General features: G+C 55.1%; 1 protein-coding gene across 3 annotated transcripts in view; it reads right to left on the bottom strand.

Annotated features, from left to right (window-relative positions):
* Nucleotides 1–21,065, bottom strand: part of RAB11FIP5 (RAB11 family interacting protein 5) — a 43,496-nt gene that overhangs the window by 4,392 nt on the left and 18,039 nt on the right. The window contains exons 2-4 of one of the 3 annotated variants that reach the window (XM_055539659.1): nucleotides 12,929–13,365; nucleotides 12,135–12,834; nucleotides 1,765–3,738 (exon numbers count right to left, since the gene is read on the bottom strand). In XM_055539659.1, coding sequence (XP_055395634.1) covers nucleotides 1,765–3,738; nucleotides 12,135–12,834; nucleotides 12,929–13,365 — 3,111 coding nt within the window. The remainder of the gene's footprint in view (nucleotides 1–1,764; nucleotides 3,739–12,134; nucleotides 12,835–12,928; nucleotides 13,366–21,065) is intronic. The other 2 variants (XM_055539660.1, XM_055539661.1) reach the window with 2 other exon arrangements.

Below are 21,065 nucleotides of genomic sequence, written 5' to 3'. Positions count from 1 at the left end.
ACTCACCTGCCTCTAGGGCACCTCTCAAAATTCTCACTTACTTCACAGAGGATTTGGACTATTCAGTGGGAGGAAGCACAATGGCTTAGTCCAAGGCCCTGACTACACTGGAGGGAGGCCCAGCCAGCCCCAGAGAAGCCAGCTCTGGCACTCAGGACAGAGCTGTGGATTCAGTGTCAACCCAGGAGGAGAGGCAGAGAGCCCAGGCAGAGGCAGACAGTAGGGAAAAGAACACATCCAGCCCGTCCTGCCCATGGAGGCGTTCACATGAGGAGGAAGATGCAAAGGCAGCGCTCAGGCCACCGAGGGGCTGTGCCAAAGGAGGGGAGGAATACAAGTGGGGCGCAGAAACACCCTGAATGGGGGCTTGGAGTCCTGAGCCCTTGGTCTGCTTGTCTGCTACGTCTGGGGACCCTGGACCCCGCAGCTCTCACAGACTTCATTTCCTCATCTGAGAAATGGGGACAGCTTTACTTGGCCCATCCATGTCATGATGTAAGGAACATGCCAAGTACAGACGTGATGCCAACTCTGAAGAGAATAAAACTTCCAGAAAGTGGTGATTATAATTAGAAGTGGTACTGGAATGTGGCAGCGCCAGCTGAGGGTGCTGTCATCAGAGCAAGGAAGCTATAATCACCTCCTCTCTCCCACCTCTGGGATCAGCATCACCACCTCTCACCGGAACAGCAGTCGGGAGCAGCCCAGACTCCTTCCCACCCACTTCTCAGAAATCAGCACTGGCCCTCTGGGGCTTCCCTTCCCTGGTTCACTTTTGTCTTCTGTCTGGACTGGGAACTCCTTGGGGATACAGGAGTAGTGTCTTTCATCTCTGTTCAGTGGCTGACATACAGTGGACACTCAAGTGAATCTGGATGCCCAAAGGTATGAGCTGGTGGGCTGGGGGCCTACAGAGGCCAGTGCTCGAGCCTGTGCCCCCTGCTACCCACCCCTGCCTCTTCACTCAGCTCTCCCAGAGCGCCAGACTCCCTCTGAATTTTGTGCTCCTGCTAAGTCGTACACCATTCCCCACAGTGACCTATCTCTGCAGGACTCAGCTCCGGTCACCCCTCACCAGGCACCTGGTGAGGTCTCGGCCTCCTAAGTCTCCCAAACAGACCACTGCCACAGTGACAACAGCCTCACAGCATCCACTGTCCTCTCAGCACAGTCCTAAGCACGCTGGGACCACCCCGTGAAAGGCACAAATGCAAACCAATGAGCACCTGCCGGAGTCAGAAAAAAACAAACCTTTTTTCTGGGGGTGATACACAGGGAGCATCTTAGATTTTCTTTTGTCCTCTAAAGGTATTTTGGCTCTCCTCTCTGACCCCAGTGCCAGCCCCTTCCCTCTAGTCTCTGCCTTCACAACCTACTTCCCCAGGCCTGCCTTGGAGGACATGGCCCCCATCTGACAAGCTGAACTGCCCCAGCCTCCCTTGTGCTGAGAACCTAAGCTCTCATCTCTGCTCCCCTGCTGGCCTGTATCATTCTCCCCACTCCATGCCTCCCCTCTTCACCTTATCGTCATCATCCCCCAACTCCTGACCTATGGGGGGCACCTGCTGGCCCAAGGTCCCAAGAGGAAGCAGCCTCCGAGCCAGCACCATGGAAGGCTCGTGTCTCCAGAGCTCTGGGGTGAAGGAACCCCTCACCCACCCCCAAAGGGGCTGAGGCAGGAATGTGAACACCTCAGTCCTTGGGCCGCTCTGCCCCCCCTTCACCCCCTTTCCCCCTGGAGAGCGTTTTCTGGTGACCGCTCACCTGGCACTGGGCTGTGGATCCTCAGCTGGTCGTGTCTCCAAGGGCAGAAGCGCAAGCGGGGAGGCTGGGGTGCCTGCAGCGTGGTCCTCCCCAAGTGGGGTGGGGGGGCTCCCAGTGGGGGAGGCTGGCTCCCCGGGGGGTAGGGAGGAAGAGGTCAAGGTCCAGGCTCCAGGCAGGGGAGAACACTGTGGGCTGGGGCTCCCGTGGTGGTGGCTGGCCCCGGGCGGGAGAGGGGGTGGTGGCAGGGCAGGTTCTGGGGAGGTGGACAGCTTTTCTGGACCAGAGCGGATGGAAGATTCCCTGGACCCTGGAGGGGATGTGGATGGGAGGCTGGGGGAATCCTGGCTCCCCTGAGACGTGAAGGGGTTCAAGGCATCCTCCTCTGAGAGCCTTAAGCCAGCCTGTCGGCGGCTGCCTGTCGGGAACCCAGGCCCCTCTCCTGCTGGATCCTGGCACTGGGCCTCAGGGTCTTCTCTCTTTGGAGTCCCCCACATCTGCTGAAGAGCCAAGCTCTTTGAGTAACGGGGTGTGGGGGCAGGGCCCTGAGGGCAGCTAGCGGGCACAGAGAGGCAGGGCCCGGATGCCGCAGGAGGGCTGGCACCCTCTGCTAGATCTGGGCCTGGCCCACCCAGCGCGGCTCCAGAGGAATGGCTGTCAGACTCCAGCTCGGGCTTCTGGGCCTCCTCCTCCTGCTCGGCCTCCTGGGGACCAGCGATGGGTGCACGTGGGATGACATCTTCTTCTCCCGTCTCTGACCCCCTGCGACTCAGCCCCCCCACCGCCTCCTCCTCCACCGCCTCTGCCTTCTTCTCTTCCTCCGCTGCTGCTGCCTCCTTCTCCTGGGAATCTGAAGGGGTGAAGAGACGCGGTGGCTTGGGAGGTGGTGTCTGGGGCTGCAGCCCCTGGTCCAACTCCCACTCGGGCTTGGACTCTGAGTCTGGCTCCTGGGGGGGCAGCCCCCCGCTCCTCTGGGGGCTCACAGGTTCTGGTGACCGTGGCTGCATCTGGGGAGGAGGCAGCTCATCAGATGACCCTCCCTGCAGGACCGGTGAGGTAGTCTCTGCCGCAGGAGAAACGGTGACCACATCCCATGGCCAGGAATCGTCCACTGTATTGAGCTCATGGAAGACCTGGCTTCCACCTCGGCAGGTCTCCTCGTCCTGGTGGGCCTCAGGGAAGCTGTCTGGGCCAGGCAGCCTCTCCCACACGCTGATCACTTCTGGGGAGCTAAACAGAGACGTCGCGCTATCTGCCGGACTCTGCCCTGCTTCCCCTCCTGGGGCCGGCAACTCCCTGTCTGCTCCGGAGGCTGAGGCTCCCGGGTGCAGCTGGGCTGACGCGGGGGGCAGACAGGCCCCTTCTGACCCGAGGGGCCCTGGGTCAGCCACACTTGTGCTCGGACAGTCCAGTCCCAAGTCCGGAGGAATTCTGGGCTCCAGCCACACGCTGCTCCCACCTCTTTCTCCTCCCCCAGGGTCCCCCTGGAGCTCAGCTGCCTTCATTGTCATGGCCCCGGGGCCTGGGTCTTGCAGCCCAGTCGCCTCCAGCCCTGCTCCTGGTGGGGCCAGGATCTCACTCCTGGCCTCTGGATGCAGCCTGCTGGCAGCAAAGATGTTGAAGGTGTCGTCCCACTCAGGCAGGGCTTTCCCAGGGGAGGCCAGGGGGGTGGGGTTGGCCCTCGAGGCACTGGGGAGAGAGGGAGCAGGTGAAGGAGAGTTTAGTGCTATGTCGGCTATGAGTTCCTCGAAGAAAGGGTTGCTCTGCAGGGAGGTGAGGAACGGGTTGGTGAGACCCGAGAATCCAGATGGGGTGGCTTCGGGGATGGCGGCGGCAGCGGCAGCAGCAGGGGAGGCGGCTGCACCAAGGTTAGTGCTTAGCAGGGGAGCAGTGGGGGGGGCCGGAGCACAGGGGGAGCAGGGGTGGTGGTGAGGAAGAGCAGCCAGGCCAGATTCTACCTGAGGAGACACGTCCAGGCTGTGGGGGGAGACAAAACCGTGAGCCTCCTGGTTAATGCCAAGACTGGAGAGGCCCCTGCTGAGCCCCACGGCCTGCCCCCCACCCTCCTGGGGAAGAGGTGCCACAGTGGTACGGGCTGGGCTCAGGGATGCGGGCCCGGAGACAGAGGGAAGCCCCTGGCACGCACATGATAAGGCAGCACCCCCAGGACAAAGATGCTGGACAGAGCTCATCTGATCCTCACACCAACCCAAGGAGCAATACTCCCACTTTACAGGTGGGACGAGCCCATGCTGATAACTACTCAATGCCAGACTGCCATCTGAAGAACCAACTAGAAAGCACTTTACATCTCTTTATGGACTGAGAAAAGAAAATACCAGCTGGTTGGGAAAGGATAGACAAACCAGAGAAAAGCCAGGCGCAGGTATGTGGCTGGACAAAGTCAGGACTAAGAGAACCCAGCCGGTGCCTGACCTTCTGACTCCTGAAACAGCCTGGGTCCTCCTGAGCCCTGGCGGAAATGGAAGGTGACGATGGGGCTGTTATCAGAAGCGACACAGTATCAACCAGACAGAACCTTCTGTGGTGGCCTTCTCGCTTCTGGGAGGGGTACCATAACCAGCCAAAGAGGATGAGACACTGCTGAGGATGTCTGCCGCCAGGCGTCCACCTAGCCCAGCACCCGGCAGGCAGCCTCTTGCCAAGGACACCGGCAGGCCAGGCTTGGAAGTGACCCTGCGAGGAGACCAAGGCTGGAACATGGCAGCAGCAGCAACTCTAGATGTCACCAGGGGCCTCCTGGGGCCCCCCACACAGATCCCTGGCTCCCCTAGGAAATCCACTCCCTGATGATACACTTACATTAACCAAGACACTTGCTGGCTTTCAGGTGCCCCCTCCGGGGTCTCCTTGAGGGGAGCACACCCTGCACTTATGCCTTATCTATGGCATGCAGCTGACTTGAGGGGAATGGGAAGGGACAGACTCTAAAATGAGAGCTCTTGGCTTCTCTGGGACACCCCCGGGACTCAGACAGAAGGCCAGAATGATAGCACAGGGAAAAAGGGGGGCCTGACACTCTCATTTTCAGCAGTCCAACAATGCCTTGCAGCTCAGCCCACCTGTCAGACCCAGACCTCAGTGGCCTTGCCTGCTATTTTGAGTACCATCTTCCATCCCCACAAGCCCTAAGACCCCCAATTCCTCGATCCCTGCCAGCCCAGATGGAAACATCCTGAAGAACTCCTATACATCTGTCTTCATTCAAGCAGCTCCTTCCCACGGGGAAATGCTGGGGGCGAACTCTGAGGTCGCAGAGGCCAGGCTTCAACAGTCAGCCCAAGAGGAAGGAGGGCAGGGGTAGGAGAGGCGCCTACAGAAAGAAGCCCAGGAGTCTGAAGCCAGGACGCTTCCGGGGAGCCAGGGCCCAGTCGGACCTCGTCTGGGGCTGGGCGGAGGCCGGGCCAGCTCATCTGCAGACACCAGGGGCAGGTGATGGGAAGGAGGCCAGTTCAACCAGCAGCACAGGTGGGCTTCCCAGACAAGCTGGAGTCTATCAGCCTAGTCTCAAAGGTGGGACACAGTCAGACCCCAACCCCTGGGCTTCTCTTAAGAATCCAGCTTCCAGAGACTCTTCTGAACCTGTTTTTGCCCTGTAATAACTCCCGGCAGGCAGGGCGGAAAGGGTGGGGGGCGGGGCGTATAAAGTCCTGCCTTCTCCCACCTCACCAGGGCTTCCCAGAACAGCTCTGCCTCTACGGTCAAGACACACGGTAAAGACACTGAGAGAGGGAGGACGCTGGGCCCAGAGTTCCCTTCTCCCTCCCTCCAGAAACGTCTGCCTCAGGGGCCAGGAGAGCAAAGCCCCACCACTGTGTGGTCCAGTCCACCCCACCATCGGAGCACCAACCCTGCTGGCAGGGCTCGGCCCCAGGAGCAGGGCTGAGCGAAGCGGAGCCAGCTCTTCCCAGTGCCCTTGATGACAAGTGGACAGAGGGGTCTGACCGAAGCAGCTCCATCAAACATGAAACAGCCCCAAGCTTAACGCCACAGCCCTCCGCGCCGGCCTGGCCCCACTCACCCGTGCGGTCTTGCAGCAATCTGGCAGACTGTCAGAGCCACAGGGCAGGAGAGGGCAGGGAAAGAGCTGGGAGCCCCAGGCTTGGCTGGCAACCCTCCCTCCACTGGCTCCCCAGAGGGGCACATGAACCCGTTGGTATGGCACCCGCAAATGGCTTTCCCTAGAGGAAGGAGCTCCAGGTACAAAGCCTAGCTAGCAGCCGCCCCAGAGCCAGCACTTCGCCAGTTCATCTGTCCTCCCCACCCCCATGCGTCCCCCAGCTCCACACCAGCTGCACATTCTGCAAGTTCTCACTTTACAAAGTCCCCTCCCAGGAATTCCTTTGCGGTCCAGTGGCTAGGACTCCACGCTTGCGCTGTGGAGGGCCCAGGTTCAATGTCTAGTCAGGGAACTAAGATCCCCCAAGTTGTGCAGCCTGGGCAAAAACAAAAAAAAACTCCCCTCCCTACCACTGCATCTGACACTGATCAGAGATATGTTGCCGTGTGGGGCTGTCTTTGCAGGGTATGCTCTGAGAACAGGGCCCACTATGCCAGCCCCGCACACTGCAGCCCTGCTCCTCCCGACCCCCACCAAGCATCGAGGTTTCAACATATCCTGACTCATCTTCTCTTCCAGGACCAAAAGCTGGGGAAAGAAATCAGAAGTCCAAGGGTCTCTGCCCCTCCGGTGTGAGAGAATAAAACTTCAGGGCCTTAGTGTTGCTTCAGGAACCTTACAGCAATTGGATGAACCCAGCACTTAATATACCAATCGTCTGCTCACTCTGACAAGCACCCTCTTCTTAAACACAGCCGTCGCTGGGTGACTCCCTACAGCATGAGGAGGACACCCCTGTAGCTAGGGGCGAAGCTGCACTGGTGGACAGATCTTCCTTAGACTGAGACGAGCCGTGTGTCCTTGTTAGTTCCATGCACTGGTCCCAGGGGCATCAGTTCAGTTCAATTCAGTTGCTCAGTCGTGTCCAACTCTTTGCAACCCCATGAATTGCAGCACACCAGGCCTCCCTGTCCATCACCAACTCTGGGAGTTTACCCAAACTCATGTTCATAGAGTCAGTGATGCCATCCAGCCATCTCATCCTCTGTCGTCCCCTTCTCTTCCTGCCCCCAATCCCTCCCAGCATCAGAGTCTTTTCCAATGAGTCAACTCTTCGTATGAGGTGGCCAAAATACTGGAGTTTCAGCTTTAGCATCATTCCTTCCAAAGAACACCCAGGACTGATCTCCTTTAGAATGGACTGGTTGGATCTCCTTGCAGTCCAAGGGACTCTCAAGAGTCTTCTCCAACACCACAGTTCAAAAGCATCAATTCTTCGGTGCTCAGCTTTCTTCACAGTCCAAATCTCACATCCATACATGACCACTGGAAAAACCATAGCCTTGACTGGATGGACCTTTGTTGGCAAAGTAATGTCTCTGCTTTTGAATATGCTATCTAGGTTGATCATAACTTTCCTTCCAAGGAGTAAGTGTCTTTTAATTTCATGGCTGCAGTCACCATCTGCAGTGATTTTGGAGCCCAAAAAAATACAGTCTGACACTGTTTCCACTGTTTCCTCATCTATTTCCCATGAAGTGATGGGACCAGATGCCATGATCTTAGTTTTCTGAATGTTAAGCTTTAAGCCAACTTTTTCACTCTCCACTTTCATTTTGATCAAGAGGCTTTTTAGTTCCTCTTCACTTTCTGCCATAAGGGTGGTGTCATCTGCATATCTGAGGTTATTGATATTTCTCCCGGCAATCTTGATTCCAGCTTGTGCTTCTTCCAGCCCAGCGTTTCTCATGATGTACTCTGCAGAGAAGTTAAATAAGCAGGGTGACAATATACAGCCTTGACGTACTCCTTTTCCTATTTGGAACCAGTCTGTTGTTCCATGTCCAGTTCTAACTGTTGCTTCCTGACCTGCACACAGGTTTCTCAAGAGGCAGGTCAGGTGGTCTGGTATTCCCATCTCCTGAAGAATTTTCCACAGTTTATTGTGATCTACACAGTCAAAGGCTTTGGCACAGTCAATAAAGCAGAACTAGATGTTTTTCTGGAACTCTCTTGCTTTTTCCACGAGCGGATGTTGGCAATTTGATCTCTGGTTCCTCTGCCTTTTCTAAATCCAGCTTGAACATCTGGAAGTTCACGGTTCACGTATTGCTGAAGCCTGGCTTGGAGAATTTCGAGCATTACTTTACTAGCGTGTGAGATGAGTGCAATTGTGAGGTAGTTTGAGCATTCTTTGGCATTGCCTTTCTTTGGGATTGGAATGAAAACTGACCTTTTCCAGTCCTGTGGCCACTGCTGAGTTTTCCAAATTTGCTGGCATAGTGAGTGCAGCACTTTCACAGCATCATCTTTCAGGATTTGAAATAGCTCAACTGGAATTCCATCACCTCCACTAGCTTTGTTTGTAGTGATGCTTCCTAAGGCCCACTTGACTTCACATTCCAGGACGTCTGGCTCTAGATAAGCGATCATCACACCATCGTGATTATCTTGGTTGTGAAGATCTTTTTTGTATAGTTCTGTGTATTCTTGCCACCTCTTCTTAATACCTTCTACTTCTGTTAGGTCCATACCATTTCTGTCCTTTATCGAGCCCATCTTTGCATGAAATGTTCCCTTGGTATCTCTAATTTTCTTGAAGAGATCTCTAGTCTTTCCCATTCTGTTGTTTTCCTCTATTTCTTTGCATTGATCGCTGAGGAAGTCTTTCTTAACTCTCCTTGCTATTCTTTGGAACTCTGCATTCAGATGCTTATATCTTTCCTTTTCTCCTTTGCTTTTCACTTCTCTTCTTTTCACAGCTATTTGTAAGGGGCATGGAGATCTACAAACGCTCTCCCCCAGACACTCCCTAAAAAGGCCAAAGCCAGCCTTTCAGGCATCCCCAGCCCAGCCCACATGCCTTCAGCCAGCACCTCCCACGACTCCATCCTGGCATCCGCCTAGCAGGTACCCTAATGTCCAGGAAATGTAACAAGACACCGTCTCCATTCATCTGGGCAGTGAGGTGACCGGGACAGGGGCGGCCTGTATGCTGCAAATGCAAAGTAGGGAGACCATAAGAGTTATCTTCCAAACCAGAATATTTTTAATATAGTAAAGGGGACTATGCCAGGAAAACAGGCACAAACAGGACTTAGGGCCTCATTACCTGTAAGTCACTGGCACACGCCCGAGTTACGTGTTTACACCACTAAGGATGCCCCTGAGACCCCGAGTTCTCTCAGTAGCCAGCGCACACTCCAGGTTCATTGAGACCTCGCTGTTCACACCTGGTGAGGGGCTGGGGCTGATGCAGAGACTGCTAAAGACCACCACAATACATATGCCTCTAGGCTGGACCATGAGTACCCTCAATTTTTTAATAAAATGTCTTTATACAACACCTGATCTGCTACTGAGCACAAAGATCCATGGTTAGTGTGAAGGGACGGGACAGGAGCCTGAGGTACCCTAAGAGGTCACCCTAAGAGGTCACCCTAAGAGGATCAGAAAGGGACAGACACAGAGAGCACTTGTTTTGGCACTGGTGGGTTTTACACGCACGGTCATGATGGTCCTAAAACACACACTAAAGTAGCCTGTGCTGCAGCCCAGGGTGAATGGCCCACAGCAGGGCTGGTAAGCAGGGCCTAATCCAACGGCCCAGATCTGAACCACCCACTCCCTCCAACACACACACAGAGGCACACATGCACACACACACACACACATGCTGGTAGGGGCTAGTGTGGCAGTCATGGGACCTGACAGACGAGGGGCAGGGCAGGAGGAACAGGAGGACCCCCTTCCTGGCCTCTCATACTCTGGCTCCTTCTCCAACAGCAACAGCTTTTCTCTGCACACAGAGCACAGCACAGCCTGCCTCTGGCCTCTCCCGGGGCTCAGTGCCGTGTGGGAGCACTAGAGGGCGCCGCTGCCCTGCCTAGTGAGGAACACCCAGCACTCCTCAATGGTAGCCCTGGGGCAGAGGCATCCAAACCTCTGGGTCTGCAGACAGGCTCCCCTGGGGGTCTCGCAGCTACTTTCAGTCACTCCAGTTCTAGGTGTCCAACTTATGGCTTCCTGCCACAAGTTCTTCCTGCTCACCTCTTATTCCGTGCTCAAAAGCCCCAAGCCCTCTGAGCAGACACCAAAGGTGGTTTTTCCCCGACCAGCCCCCACCCCCGAGGCACACTGGGCCAGGGTGACACTGACAAGGCTCGAAGTCCAGGTCACTCTACTCCAAGAGCATCCCTCCCCTGCCTGGGCACCAGGCCGCAGAGCCTGCTCTGCAGCCACTGTAAGCAAATGGGCCCCAGGGAGGCCAGGAAGCCCCATCGGCCCTCCAACCTGCAGAGGGTGAGCTTGGAATTCAAGTCCAGAAGGACAAAAACCTCAGCTTCCTTATGTTCATCAGTCATCCAACTTCTCTTGCCTCTGAAAGGCCATCAGAAGACATGGAGAAACTGAAGGAAAACGGTAAGCAGCAGCAAGGACAACCCCCACATCACTCAGTCACGGCTTGCAGAGCTCTGAGCCCAACGCCCGGCACTTGCCTAAAAACTGCCTTACAGAGAAACGTCCCCTCATCCCTCCTGCCCTGGAAAAGGCCCAGAGACACCCCATGGACGGCAGCACTGGCCTACGGTCTGTGCCCCTCCTTCCACCATACCACCTACAATCTCTTAGTGGCCACAGGGCCACTGTCTCAGCCTGGGCATCTGAGAAAGGCCCACCGCTCCTTCCCCTAGGCAGCAGGCAGCCAGCAGTTCCCCGGGGCTCCAGCGAGTAGGGCTGGGGAGCAGGGACAGAAGCTGCTCCTAAGTAGGAGAAACATCACCCAGAGACTGATCCCCCCACATACTCATCTCCGAGGCTGTACGGAGAGCTGCCAGACGGTCAGGGCTCAAAGCTAAAAGGCCCTGCATCTCTCTCCCAGCTCCCCTGAGAACACGCAGAACTTCACAGGGAAAGAGAAGAACCGGGACTTCAGGAATCCACGCCTCCCTGCTGGGGAAGAGGCTTAGGGCCCTTCCCTCCACCCTACCTTTTACCCTTTACCACTGTGCCCAATCTTCCCCCTCCACCTCTGGCCCACATATGCACTGACGGGGACGGGCGGGCTGGCTAAGAGAACAGTAACAGCCACCCTTGCCACACTGGGTGAGGTTGTCGCAGAGGCACCTGTCCAGGGCTGACTCCCAGCCCTTGTAAGGGCGGGATACCTGCTCCTGGTCGAAGCCCAGAGCCCCTCCCTGAGCCCTGCTGGACAATGCAGCAACCTCCACCGGCACCAACTCAGGAGGAGGCCAAAGGGCTAAGGTGGGGGCTAGGGGCTCTGCCCCGGGCCTAGGCTGAATGACTGCACTCTCCTCCCAGGTGGGGCTCAGGACATTCAAAACAGAGCAGCTGCTATCAGCACACACCCTACCCCAAGACCAAGAGACAGCAGAAGGGGCCAGGGCCCCAAGAGTCCCCAAACACACGGAACAGGTCACAGATTTCAGGGGAGCTGCCCACAGCCTCTGGCCAAGCCCTGGGAGCAACCAGGGGTGAGTATATGGGGGAGGCGTGGGCACATCCATTACTCAACTCCTTTCTCTCAGAGAGAAGAGAGCAGAGAGCCAGCTGGGACAGCTGGTGGGAAGTCATCTAGGTTCAGACAGGGTGCTGCTGCTAAGTCACTTCAGTCGTGTCTGACTTTGAGCGACCCCATAGATGGCAGCCCATCAGGCTCCACCGTCCCTGGGATTCTCCAGGCAAGAACACTGGAGTGGGTTGCCATTTCCTTCTCCAACGCGTGAAAGTGAAAGTGAAGTCGCTCAGTCACGTCCAACCCTCAGCAACCCCATGGACTGCAGCCTACCAGGCTCCTCCATCCATGGTATTTTCCAGGCAAGAATAGTGGAGTGGGGTGCCACTGCCTTCTCTGTGAGACAGGGTGGGGAAGCCTCAAGTGAGTCCTCAGTCCTCGCCTCTCTACCTGGCAAAGCTTCATGACCTTGAGGCCAGCAGGCAAGAGGTGGAGGTTGGGAAGCAAAGAATCCCAACAAATGGCCTTTCCTGCTTTTGTCCTCTTCCTCCCCCTCCTCAGGGGATAGGTGTGCCAACTCAGGAAGTGAGGCCCACGGGATCCCCAGAGTGCCGTGCCCTTCAACTCACCTGTGTCCATGTGTAGACAACAAGCCTTGGCTTAGGGAGACAGGGTTCCCCCGCTCAACCATGCAAAGCCAGAGCCCCAGCAGCCTGCCCCAGGGCCCCAGCCGCTCCACCCTCCCTGCCCCGGGGTTCAGTGCAGACACCCCAGCATCTTTCCCGGGGACCAAAGCTGGTCTTGCCAAGGACATACCTGGGTTTCTGGGATGGCTCCTTGGCTTCTCTCAAGCCAAACCAGCTACTTTTGGCCTTTTCCTCCCCACTGGACGAGTGGTGGGGGGAGGCTCCCAGAGTGGGGCTCCCCTTCTCCCCCAGAGAGCCTCGGCGCCCCATCTCGCTCCGACTCAGCCCCTGGTGGTGATGGTGGAAAAGGCCCATCCGGGGCTTCCGCTCCTCCTTCCGGGCTCCCTCCTTCTCCACCGCAGCCTCAGAGGAGGCCACCATGGGGGTGGTGACCTGCACCGGCCTCCCCTCCGAGGGCCGGGCCCCCTCCTCCTCTCCAGAGCGGCGGGCCCCCACGGCCAACACTCTGGGCTGTGAGCTCAGCTCCTCCTGTCCAGGCACTGCCTCGGAGCTGCTGGGGCGGCGGCTACCTCGGGCCCAGGAGTCGTCCGCAGACCGCGGCCCCTCCTCGGAGGGCCGGGAAGAGCCAGCGTGCAGGGAGCTGGAGGGTGGAAACGGGCCCGAGATGGAACTGCGGTGCCGTGGGGGCGCCGGGGGCTCCTCGTTGTATATGTGGCTCCCGTTGACACAGAGAGAGGAGCGCGAGGCCCCATCGAGGTGGCCCTGAAGGTCAAGAAGGGCCCGGGGAGGCCCTGCCCGCATCTGGCTGGCCTCATCACTGTAGGTCCGTTTGTGGGTGAGCAACTTGGGGGACTGTGCAGAGTCCCGGCCTGGAAGGGAAGCACACGTTGGGTGAGATGCCTGTTCCCCCCCGGCCTTCCCTACAGCCAAGGGAACAGCCCGCCCTCCGCTGCCCTCGCTCACCCCCTTCTGAAGACAGCCAGCTGCTGCGGCTGGGCGAGCGGGTGAGGAGCTCGGCGCCGGGGCCCTGGTAGGCCAGGCTCCCGCTGGCCGAGGACAGAGTGCTGTCTGAGCCCAGCGAGGTGTTGGACTGGGTCAGCGAGGACTTCCGCAGCTTGTTGCGGAGGAAGAAGCCTTTGGCTTTGCCCATCTTGCCCAGGCTGCCCAGCTCGGGGTCCTCCAGGGCGCTGCTGGGGAGGATGGCAGAGGCAGATTCCAGGTCAAACTTCTTCTTGCCCTTCATCTTGTCCTTGATCTTACTGAAGGGGGACCGCGGCTTGTCCTTCACAGACAGGTCGAACATGCTGGCGCTGAGGTTGTTGCGCGTGAACTGGATGGTCACCTGGATCTCCCCGCGCTCCTTCTCCTTCTTGCCCGCCTTCGAGTGCAGCTTGTACCACCTGTGAGGAAGAAGAGGGTGTCAGGGGTCCAGTCACAGGGACCTCCCAGAGCCCCTCCCTGCCCTGAGGGTCATGACAGCCACCGCTGCAGGCTCCCACAGGCCTGGGAGGAACCCTTACAACTCCAGGCCCCAGGTACAGGCGCAACTACCCGCATTTCCCCCATCTACATCATCTCCTCTGACTGGTCGTAGCCCAAGCTCTGCTGTGAGCCACCAGTGAGTCCTAGAAAGAACAGCTCTCCCCGAAGCCCAGGGCCAGGAATGCTAGTGCACAAACACACACACACACACACACACACACACCTCTCACGCCCTTACTTACTCACCCAAAGCCCTGCCAGGCACACCTCTGCAAGATGGAGAAGCAGACAAGATGGCATAAAAAGGCCTTAAGCAAGAGACCCAGGGAAGGAAAGCGCACACCTCTTCTGGAAGCAACCACCATGTGTTACAAAGGAATGGGGAGGGCGGTTCTCATCTCCCCTCCATGCACAGCTCACAACAGGCCTGGGATTTTACAGATCAGGAGGTCAAAGCTCCATGGTGAGGTAACTCAGCCAAGAACAAGCAGCCAGGAAGAGACTGTAATTAACAATAATGCACTGCTCCTGGCTCATCAATCATAAATGTACCACACTAATGTTAATACAGATGCTACTAACAGAGGATACTACAGCAGGAGCAGGGAGGGGGTATATACGGGAGCTCTGTGCACTTTCCACTCGTTTTTCTGTATACCTAAAACTACTCTAACAATAAACTCTTAATTTAAAAAAGCAGACAGAGTGAGCACAGCGAGAACGTGAGCAAGAAGCCATGAAAGAAATAATACAAGGAAGTTCTCCCGAAGGCCGTGAGCGCCAGCACAGATGCGCCCACCAGCATTCAGCACAGCGAGCAAAGAAAGACCTGGTGATGGGGATCACTGAGGTTTCAGAGCCCCAGGTATGAAAAGGAGACTAGAGGCTCCCACAGAGGGGAGACAGGTCCATAGAACACATTCAGAAATCAGAGCAGCATCAGGTCCTCGTTAGCAACACTGGACACCACATGGAGCCATGCCTTTGCAGTTCTGAGGGAAAAACTCCCCAGAATTCTAGACCCAGCCAGTCAAGTTTTATTCCATAATAAAGTCCAGTGGAGGGCTCAAAGACCCTCAGAGTATACACACACCACACACACATACCCCCTATAGCACACACAAACACTATACATGTACCCCACCGCACACGCCTCAGTCCCTGCTGTGGTGGTCATCTCCCACCTAACATCTGCTCACCCCACAGCACAAGGTCCCTGAGCTTCTCATGGACATAAGGGGTGGGAGATCTTTTGTATGAAAGCCCCTATATATGCAAATGTCCAGATTAAGTCACTGAAAGGAATTGGTGGTGTTGGTGGTTTAAACCTTGTAACTTAAAAAAAAAAAGTCTACCCAGGGGCATTTCCAGTTGGATCCCTTTGGAAGCATCCATCATGACTAACCTCTTGGGTGCCCATCATGGGCTCTGCACCTGGCCTCTTCTTGGTGACCACTGGGTAGCCTAAGTAAAGTGAGCCCTGGCTATTGGTTTTCCCTCCCAAACCTGAAAGACCACCCCCTGGGAAGGCTCGCTCAGGACACAGCACGAGCAAGGAGGGCAGAGGGAAGTGCTCAGAGCAGGGGTGTATGTGTTTCTGTGCTCTCAGATGAGCAGGGGCGGGGAAGAAAGATGGGGGAGGCAAGGCGAGGAGCAGAGAAGGGAGCTAAGAGACAGACCGATGGGATGTGTGTGAGGAAGGTCTGGGGGCACGAGCAGACATTTACTAGAAAGACAAACCAGCGAGCACCAATATCCTCACCCTGGCCTTCTTAACCCAACATCCACCCTGGGCCTGACCCTTTAAGTCGTCCAAGGGCAAGTCAACTTGCTCAAAGCTGGACTAGACCTCATTTAGTACAAAAGGATTCTGGGAGGTGGGGCAATGAGAAGTATTAATATATGGACTCCAGCCACAAAGCCACCAAGCCCTGAGTGACGGGAATCAGCAAGCACAGACATCCGTCTCCGGGGCTGAGGTCAGAGGCCCTGAGCCCTAGCCGGTCACGCGCCACATACCATGGCATTAACAGTGGTTATCTCTGGGGGTGAGGCTGCAGGGCACTATCATTTCCCACTGTCTATTTTTGTCCTGTGTGAATTTTTTATAAGGGCCATATATTACCATCGTAATAGGAAAGAGATGAAAGAAAGCCCCATCCTTTCTTACACCCTCAGCTGCCTGAGACAGGTGGGCTCCTCGCCACTCCATCCAGCCCCTCAGTCACCGAGGATGTGTTGCCAGCCAAGCCTGGGGCTCGGGTCCTTGGCCCCAAGGATCCTTGTCCCTGCCTTTCCCAACGTCCACTGCATAAGGCCACTTTTGCTGCTCCTGCTCTTCCCGAGGGAATCTGGGGTTCTTCCTCTGTACCTGCTTTTCAGGGAGACAGCAGGGAAAAGAAGGCTTTCTTTGCCATTTTCTGGCTGTCACCCTCCCCATCCGGAGCAGAGTGAGGATGGCTGGGATCCGCCTCTGGCACCTCAGTCACTGTCACCATCTGTCTCCCTACAGGACACGGGCAGGGCTGGTCGGACCCTGTCAGGTACTTGGAGCAGGCCTTCTCCCAGGAGTGTGACCCGCACAGGCTGAGCACAATGGCAAGGCCACCAGCCAACCGCTCCTGGACGAAGCCCTGTCACTCTCATCCACCGGTGAGACCTGGCCGAAACCAATCAGGACCTGACCATGGCCTGAGCACACACCCAGATGTTGACTCACAAGACAGATTTTATCTTCAGAGCTCTGCTGCTGTGGTACCCTAACCTGCACGCATCAGTGTGGGGTTTCTTTATACCTACTCATACCAAGATACAACCTAAAACCCACTAAAGTAGTAAGGCCAGGCCTAGAAAATATTCCCCATTGGCTCAGTGGGTAAAGAATCTGCCTGCGATGCAGGAGACGTGAGTTCAATCCCTGGGTCAGGAAGATAACCCTGGAGAAGGGAATGGCAGCCCATTTCAATATTCTTGTTGAAAAACCCGATGGACAGAGGAGCCTGGCAGGCTACAGTTCATGGTGCCACAAAGAGTCAGACATGACTGAGCGACTGAGGAGCAGCAGGCAGCAACAGGCCTAGAAAATCTATGATTTAAGGTGGAAGGGAGTCCATCCTTGGGTGACTGAATTCACCAGACCCAGTGCGAAAACCACAGCAGGCTGGTCCCCTGCCTACTCTACATGCTTCACGGATCAGAGACCAACTCTCCCTCCACCTGGGTGCCTCATCAACGACACTCAACTGGGGGACTTCCCTGGTGGTCCAGTGGCTAAGACTACTACTCCCAACACAGGGGGCCCAGGGTCGATCCCCCTGGTCAGGGCACTAGATCCCACATGCCACAACTAAAGATCCCAAGCGCTGCAACCAAGACCTGGTGCAACCAAGTAAATAAATTTTTCAAAAAGGAACACTCAATAGATACCCAGAAGAAACCCATGTCTCTCCCCTGCCCAGCCAAGGCTTCCCTTCCAAAGTCCGCTGAACCTGCTTCTTCTGAGAGAACTGACCCTAGAAATGCTCATCCCTCCCCCACCTCCCCCCCCCGACCGGGGACAAGTTACTGAAGGAATACAGACATGGGGGAGGGGCGGGCATCATTAAGTGCTTTCTGGGAATAAAGAGTTCCAAAATGAACAAGGCCTCTTCTAAAATGGGACTCACTAGTTCAGGAGGAAGGACAGTGATTCTGACCCAATACAGTTTCCCTGACACCCACTCAGCCCTCAAAGCCTGGATCCCTCGGCCCCTACAGCATGTAAATCACCGATCTGCACATCCTTCCCTGCAGGAGCCTAACTGTTCCACTACGTGGCACCCACCTCAACTCCTGCACCATCCGAGCACCTAAACTTTCCAAAGCCTGGACAGCAAGTGCTCAGGAAACAAGGGTTTTGACAATGATCATTATCTGGGACTTATCCTAGGTATGATTGCAGCCAAGGCATGCTCCATCAGGAAAAAAGTAGGAAGAGAAAATTCCTTGCATGTAAGAGGTATGGGACTTCCCTGGTGGCTCAGATGGTAAAGAATGCACCTGCCATGCAGGAGACCCGGATTTGATCCCTGGATTGGGAAAGCCCCTGGAGAAGGAAATGACTACCCATTCCAGTATTCTTGCCTGGAGAGTATCATGGACAGAGGAGCCTGGTGGGCTACAGATCATGGGGTTGCAAAGAGGTGGACACGACTGAGCGACTTTCACTTTCACTTCACTTTCAAGAGGTATGCACCGCTATAGACGCTGCTCTTCAGGAGTGACATACAACAGAGCTTCTCAAGTATTAATACAAAAGCATCACTGAGCCTAGTTAAAATGCAGATTCTGATGCGATGGGTGCAGATGGACCTGAGAGGCTCCATCTCTTCCCAGCTTCCAGGGGATGCCAATGCTGCTGGCCTGTGGACCACACCTGAGAGGCAGGACAAGTGACTGGTGCTGAAGACTCCGCAGAGCTAGACTTACTGCATGCTCAGTGTGTGCCAAACTCTGTATCTCCTTTATTATCCACACAGTCCAGGAGATGAGATCCACCATCCCCATTCTGTGGATGAGGAAACCAAGTTACACAAAAGGTTTGTGACTTGTCCAGGATCAAATAGCTAGTAAGTGATACAGTCAGTCCTTGAACATGAAGCTGCCTAACTCCCAGTCCACATTCTTAACCTTCCAGGAGCAGCTTTTCTCATTAAGCAGGACATCCTGAGAGGACAGAAGCTGGAAAAGGTCTGGAGTACACGACAGAGGCCCAGAGAGGCATGGAGGTGGGATATGGAGACCAGAACCCCTTTCAAAGTGTTGGCACAATCCCAGGAGGATGGAGCCCCGAAGGTCACTAAGGGAACCACAGGGTTTTGCCCTGTCCCCAGACCATTAAAACCATGTCTGGGAGCAGCCCAGCCTCCTCTAGCAGCCATTAGCATTCAGACTTCAGGGGTAGGGGGGAGGGGGTAGCGGGAGGAGACGCAGAACCACAGAAAACCTCTACAAGGGCCCTGGCTCGGTCACCATACCTCCCCCTCAGACTCTGTCTGACAAAATTCAGCAGGCCAAGTATGAACTTAGGACTCAGCCCTCAGCCTCCTACCCTGCTGGACCCCTCCCCACCCTCTGCGGGGGTGCAGAGGACAAAGGTGGGATGAAGGAGGGTGGTAGTTTCCTAACCTGTTACCAAGACTCTGGCTTAGCTATTGCTACGAGCGGGGCTCCCAGGCCTACCGTGCCCAGCTTTCCACCCGTTTCTCAGTAAACAGAGCTGGGCTGACAGCTACCAGATAGCAAAACTGGAAAAGCCACCACCCCGGGAAAGCAGACCTAAGGCAGATGTCAAACACACACATGTAAGTGCCTGGCTGGCTTCTTAGGATCCCCAAGGGCAGTGGGGTCCTTGCCAGCCACAGGGCCAGGCACACCTGACTTGTCTCCAGTTCTTACTGAAACCAAGTCCCCCTGCCGACCTTTTCCAGTTCTGTCCTCTCAGGATGTCCAGAGGCCCAACGTGTGCATTCAGCTTGTATGACAAGCACTGCCCACTGAAGGTTAATAATGTGGACTTGGAGTTAGGCGTCTTCGTGTTCTAGTTCTCTTTTATGATTTATCTCTTGATTCAAAACTTTATTCCTTTGTCCCACCCCTGTTCCCCCAGGATTGAGGAGTACCAAAGAAAAAGGGAAACTGAAACCAAGGAGGACTCTGTGGGGCCTTCCAGGACACACAAGCCCCTCCATGTCCTGTTTCTTGCTTGCAGGGAACAAAGGGCTTCAGTATCCTAGACCTTCCCTGAGTTCCACAGAGCAGACTCAAGTAGTTAATGATTAGAAGAGTGGAGCCACTGGATTTCAGGGGTGCCTCCAGGAGGCTGATGCCTATCTTCGAGGTGCTCTGCAGAAGCTAAGGCCCCTCCACCACCTGGCAGGGGGTGGCGACTACTTATTGACCACAACAAGCAGGTAGACCCAGACTGGTTGGAACCAGAAAGCTGATGACTGAGGCTCCCCAAACAACATCCTGTTACCTCACCACCGACTGACCAGAAGAAGGTCCACGAGCTAACTCCTAACAGTCTTTACAAACCTTTGCCTGAAAGCCAACGGGGAGTTCAGGCCTTCTGAGCACGAGCTGCCTGTTCACCTTACTGCCACCCTGCAGATAAACACTGTTCTTTACCACTACCCAGTGTCAGGAGATTGGCTCTGCTGCGTGTCAGGCGAGCAGACCTGAGTTCAGTTCAGTAACACTATCAGTCCAGAGTTCAGCTTATGACCCAAATAATGGTGCCCCTTTCTAAGCATCCACTCCTCATTTATTTCAAATTCCAAACCAGGAACCATCCTTGTCTCTTTTTCCCCATCACACCCCACATCTAAATTTTGAACTCTATGGACCAACTACATCCAGATTTCAACCCCTCTCACCAGTGGCAGCCTACAGTACAGTCCACCACAACCCCCTGCTGAATATCACAATTCCCTCTCACCTGCCTCCCTGCCATCCGTGCTTCCTGAAGCAGGTGGGTGAACCTGGACTGCATCCCACACTGCTCCTCAGCATGGCAGAAAAGGACTCATCTTTTGGGTCCCGGCTCCTCTGATCCTCTGCATATCTCATCCCACACTGGTCTTCACTGTGTTCCCACCTCCAGGCCACTGCTCTTGCTTTTCCCTCTGCCTGAGACACAGGCCCAGATCTGCACTTACTCACTCACAACAGGTCCCCATTCGTCTGAACTTTCTCAGTCTTCCCTGAGTACCCCAACTACAACTGCTCCTTAACTCTGTTCTATTTCTTCAGCATACTACCACCACCTGACAGAGGGTGTGTGTGTGTGTGTGTGCATCCCACACAGTGAAACAACAGAATGGGGAAGGCTAAACATCTCTTCAAGAAAATGAGAGCTACCAAGGGAACATTTCATGCAAAGATGGGTACAAAAAAGGGCAGAAATGGCAAGGACCTAACAGAAGCAGAAGAGATTAAGAAGAGGTGGCAAGAATACACAGAAGAACTGTACAAAAAAGGTCTTAATGACCTGGATAACCACAATGGTGTGGTCATTCACTGGGAGCTAGACAGAGCAGTGTGAAGTCAAGTGGGCCTTAGGAAGCAACACTACAAACAAAGCTACTGGAGGTGATGGGATTCCAGCTGAGCTACTTCAAATCCTAAAAGATGATGCTGTTAAAGTGCTCCACTCAATATGTCAGCAAACTTGGAATACTCAGCAATGGTCACAGGACTGGAAAAGGTCAGTTCTCATTCCAATCAAAAAGAAGGGCAATGCCAAAGAATGTTCAAACTGCCACACAATTGCACTCATTTCACATGCTAGCAAGGTAATGCTCAAAATCCTTCAAGCTAGGCTTCAACAGTATGTAAACCAAGAACGTCCAGATGTACAAGTTGGATTTAGAAAAGGCACAGAACCAAAGATCAAGCTGTCAACATCTGTTAGATCCTATAAAAAGCAAGAGAATTCCAGAAAAACATCTACTTCTGCTTCATTGACTACGCTAAAGCCTTTGACTGTGTGGATCACAACAAACTGTGGAAAATTCTTCAAGAGATGGGAATACCAGACTACCTTACCTGGCTCCTGAGAAATCTGAATGCAGGTCAA

Source organism: Bubalus kerabau, chromosome 11 (assembly GCF_029407905.1).
Source record: "Bubalus kerabau isolate K-KA32 ecotype Philippines breed swamp buffalo chromosome 11, PCC_UOA_SB_1v2, whole genome shotgun sequence".
Classification (NCBI taxonomy): domain Eukaryota; kingdom Metazoa; phylum Chordata; class Mammalia; order Artiodactyla; family Bovidae; genus Bubalus; species Bubalus kerabau.
Note: the sequence above shows the minus strand (reverse complement) of the source record. Positions and strands in the feature narration are given on the sequence as shown.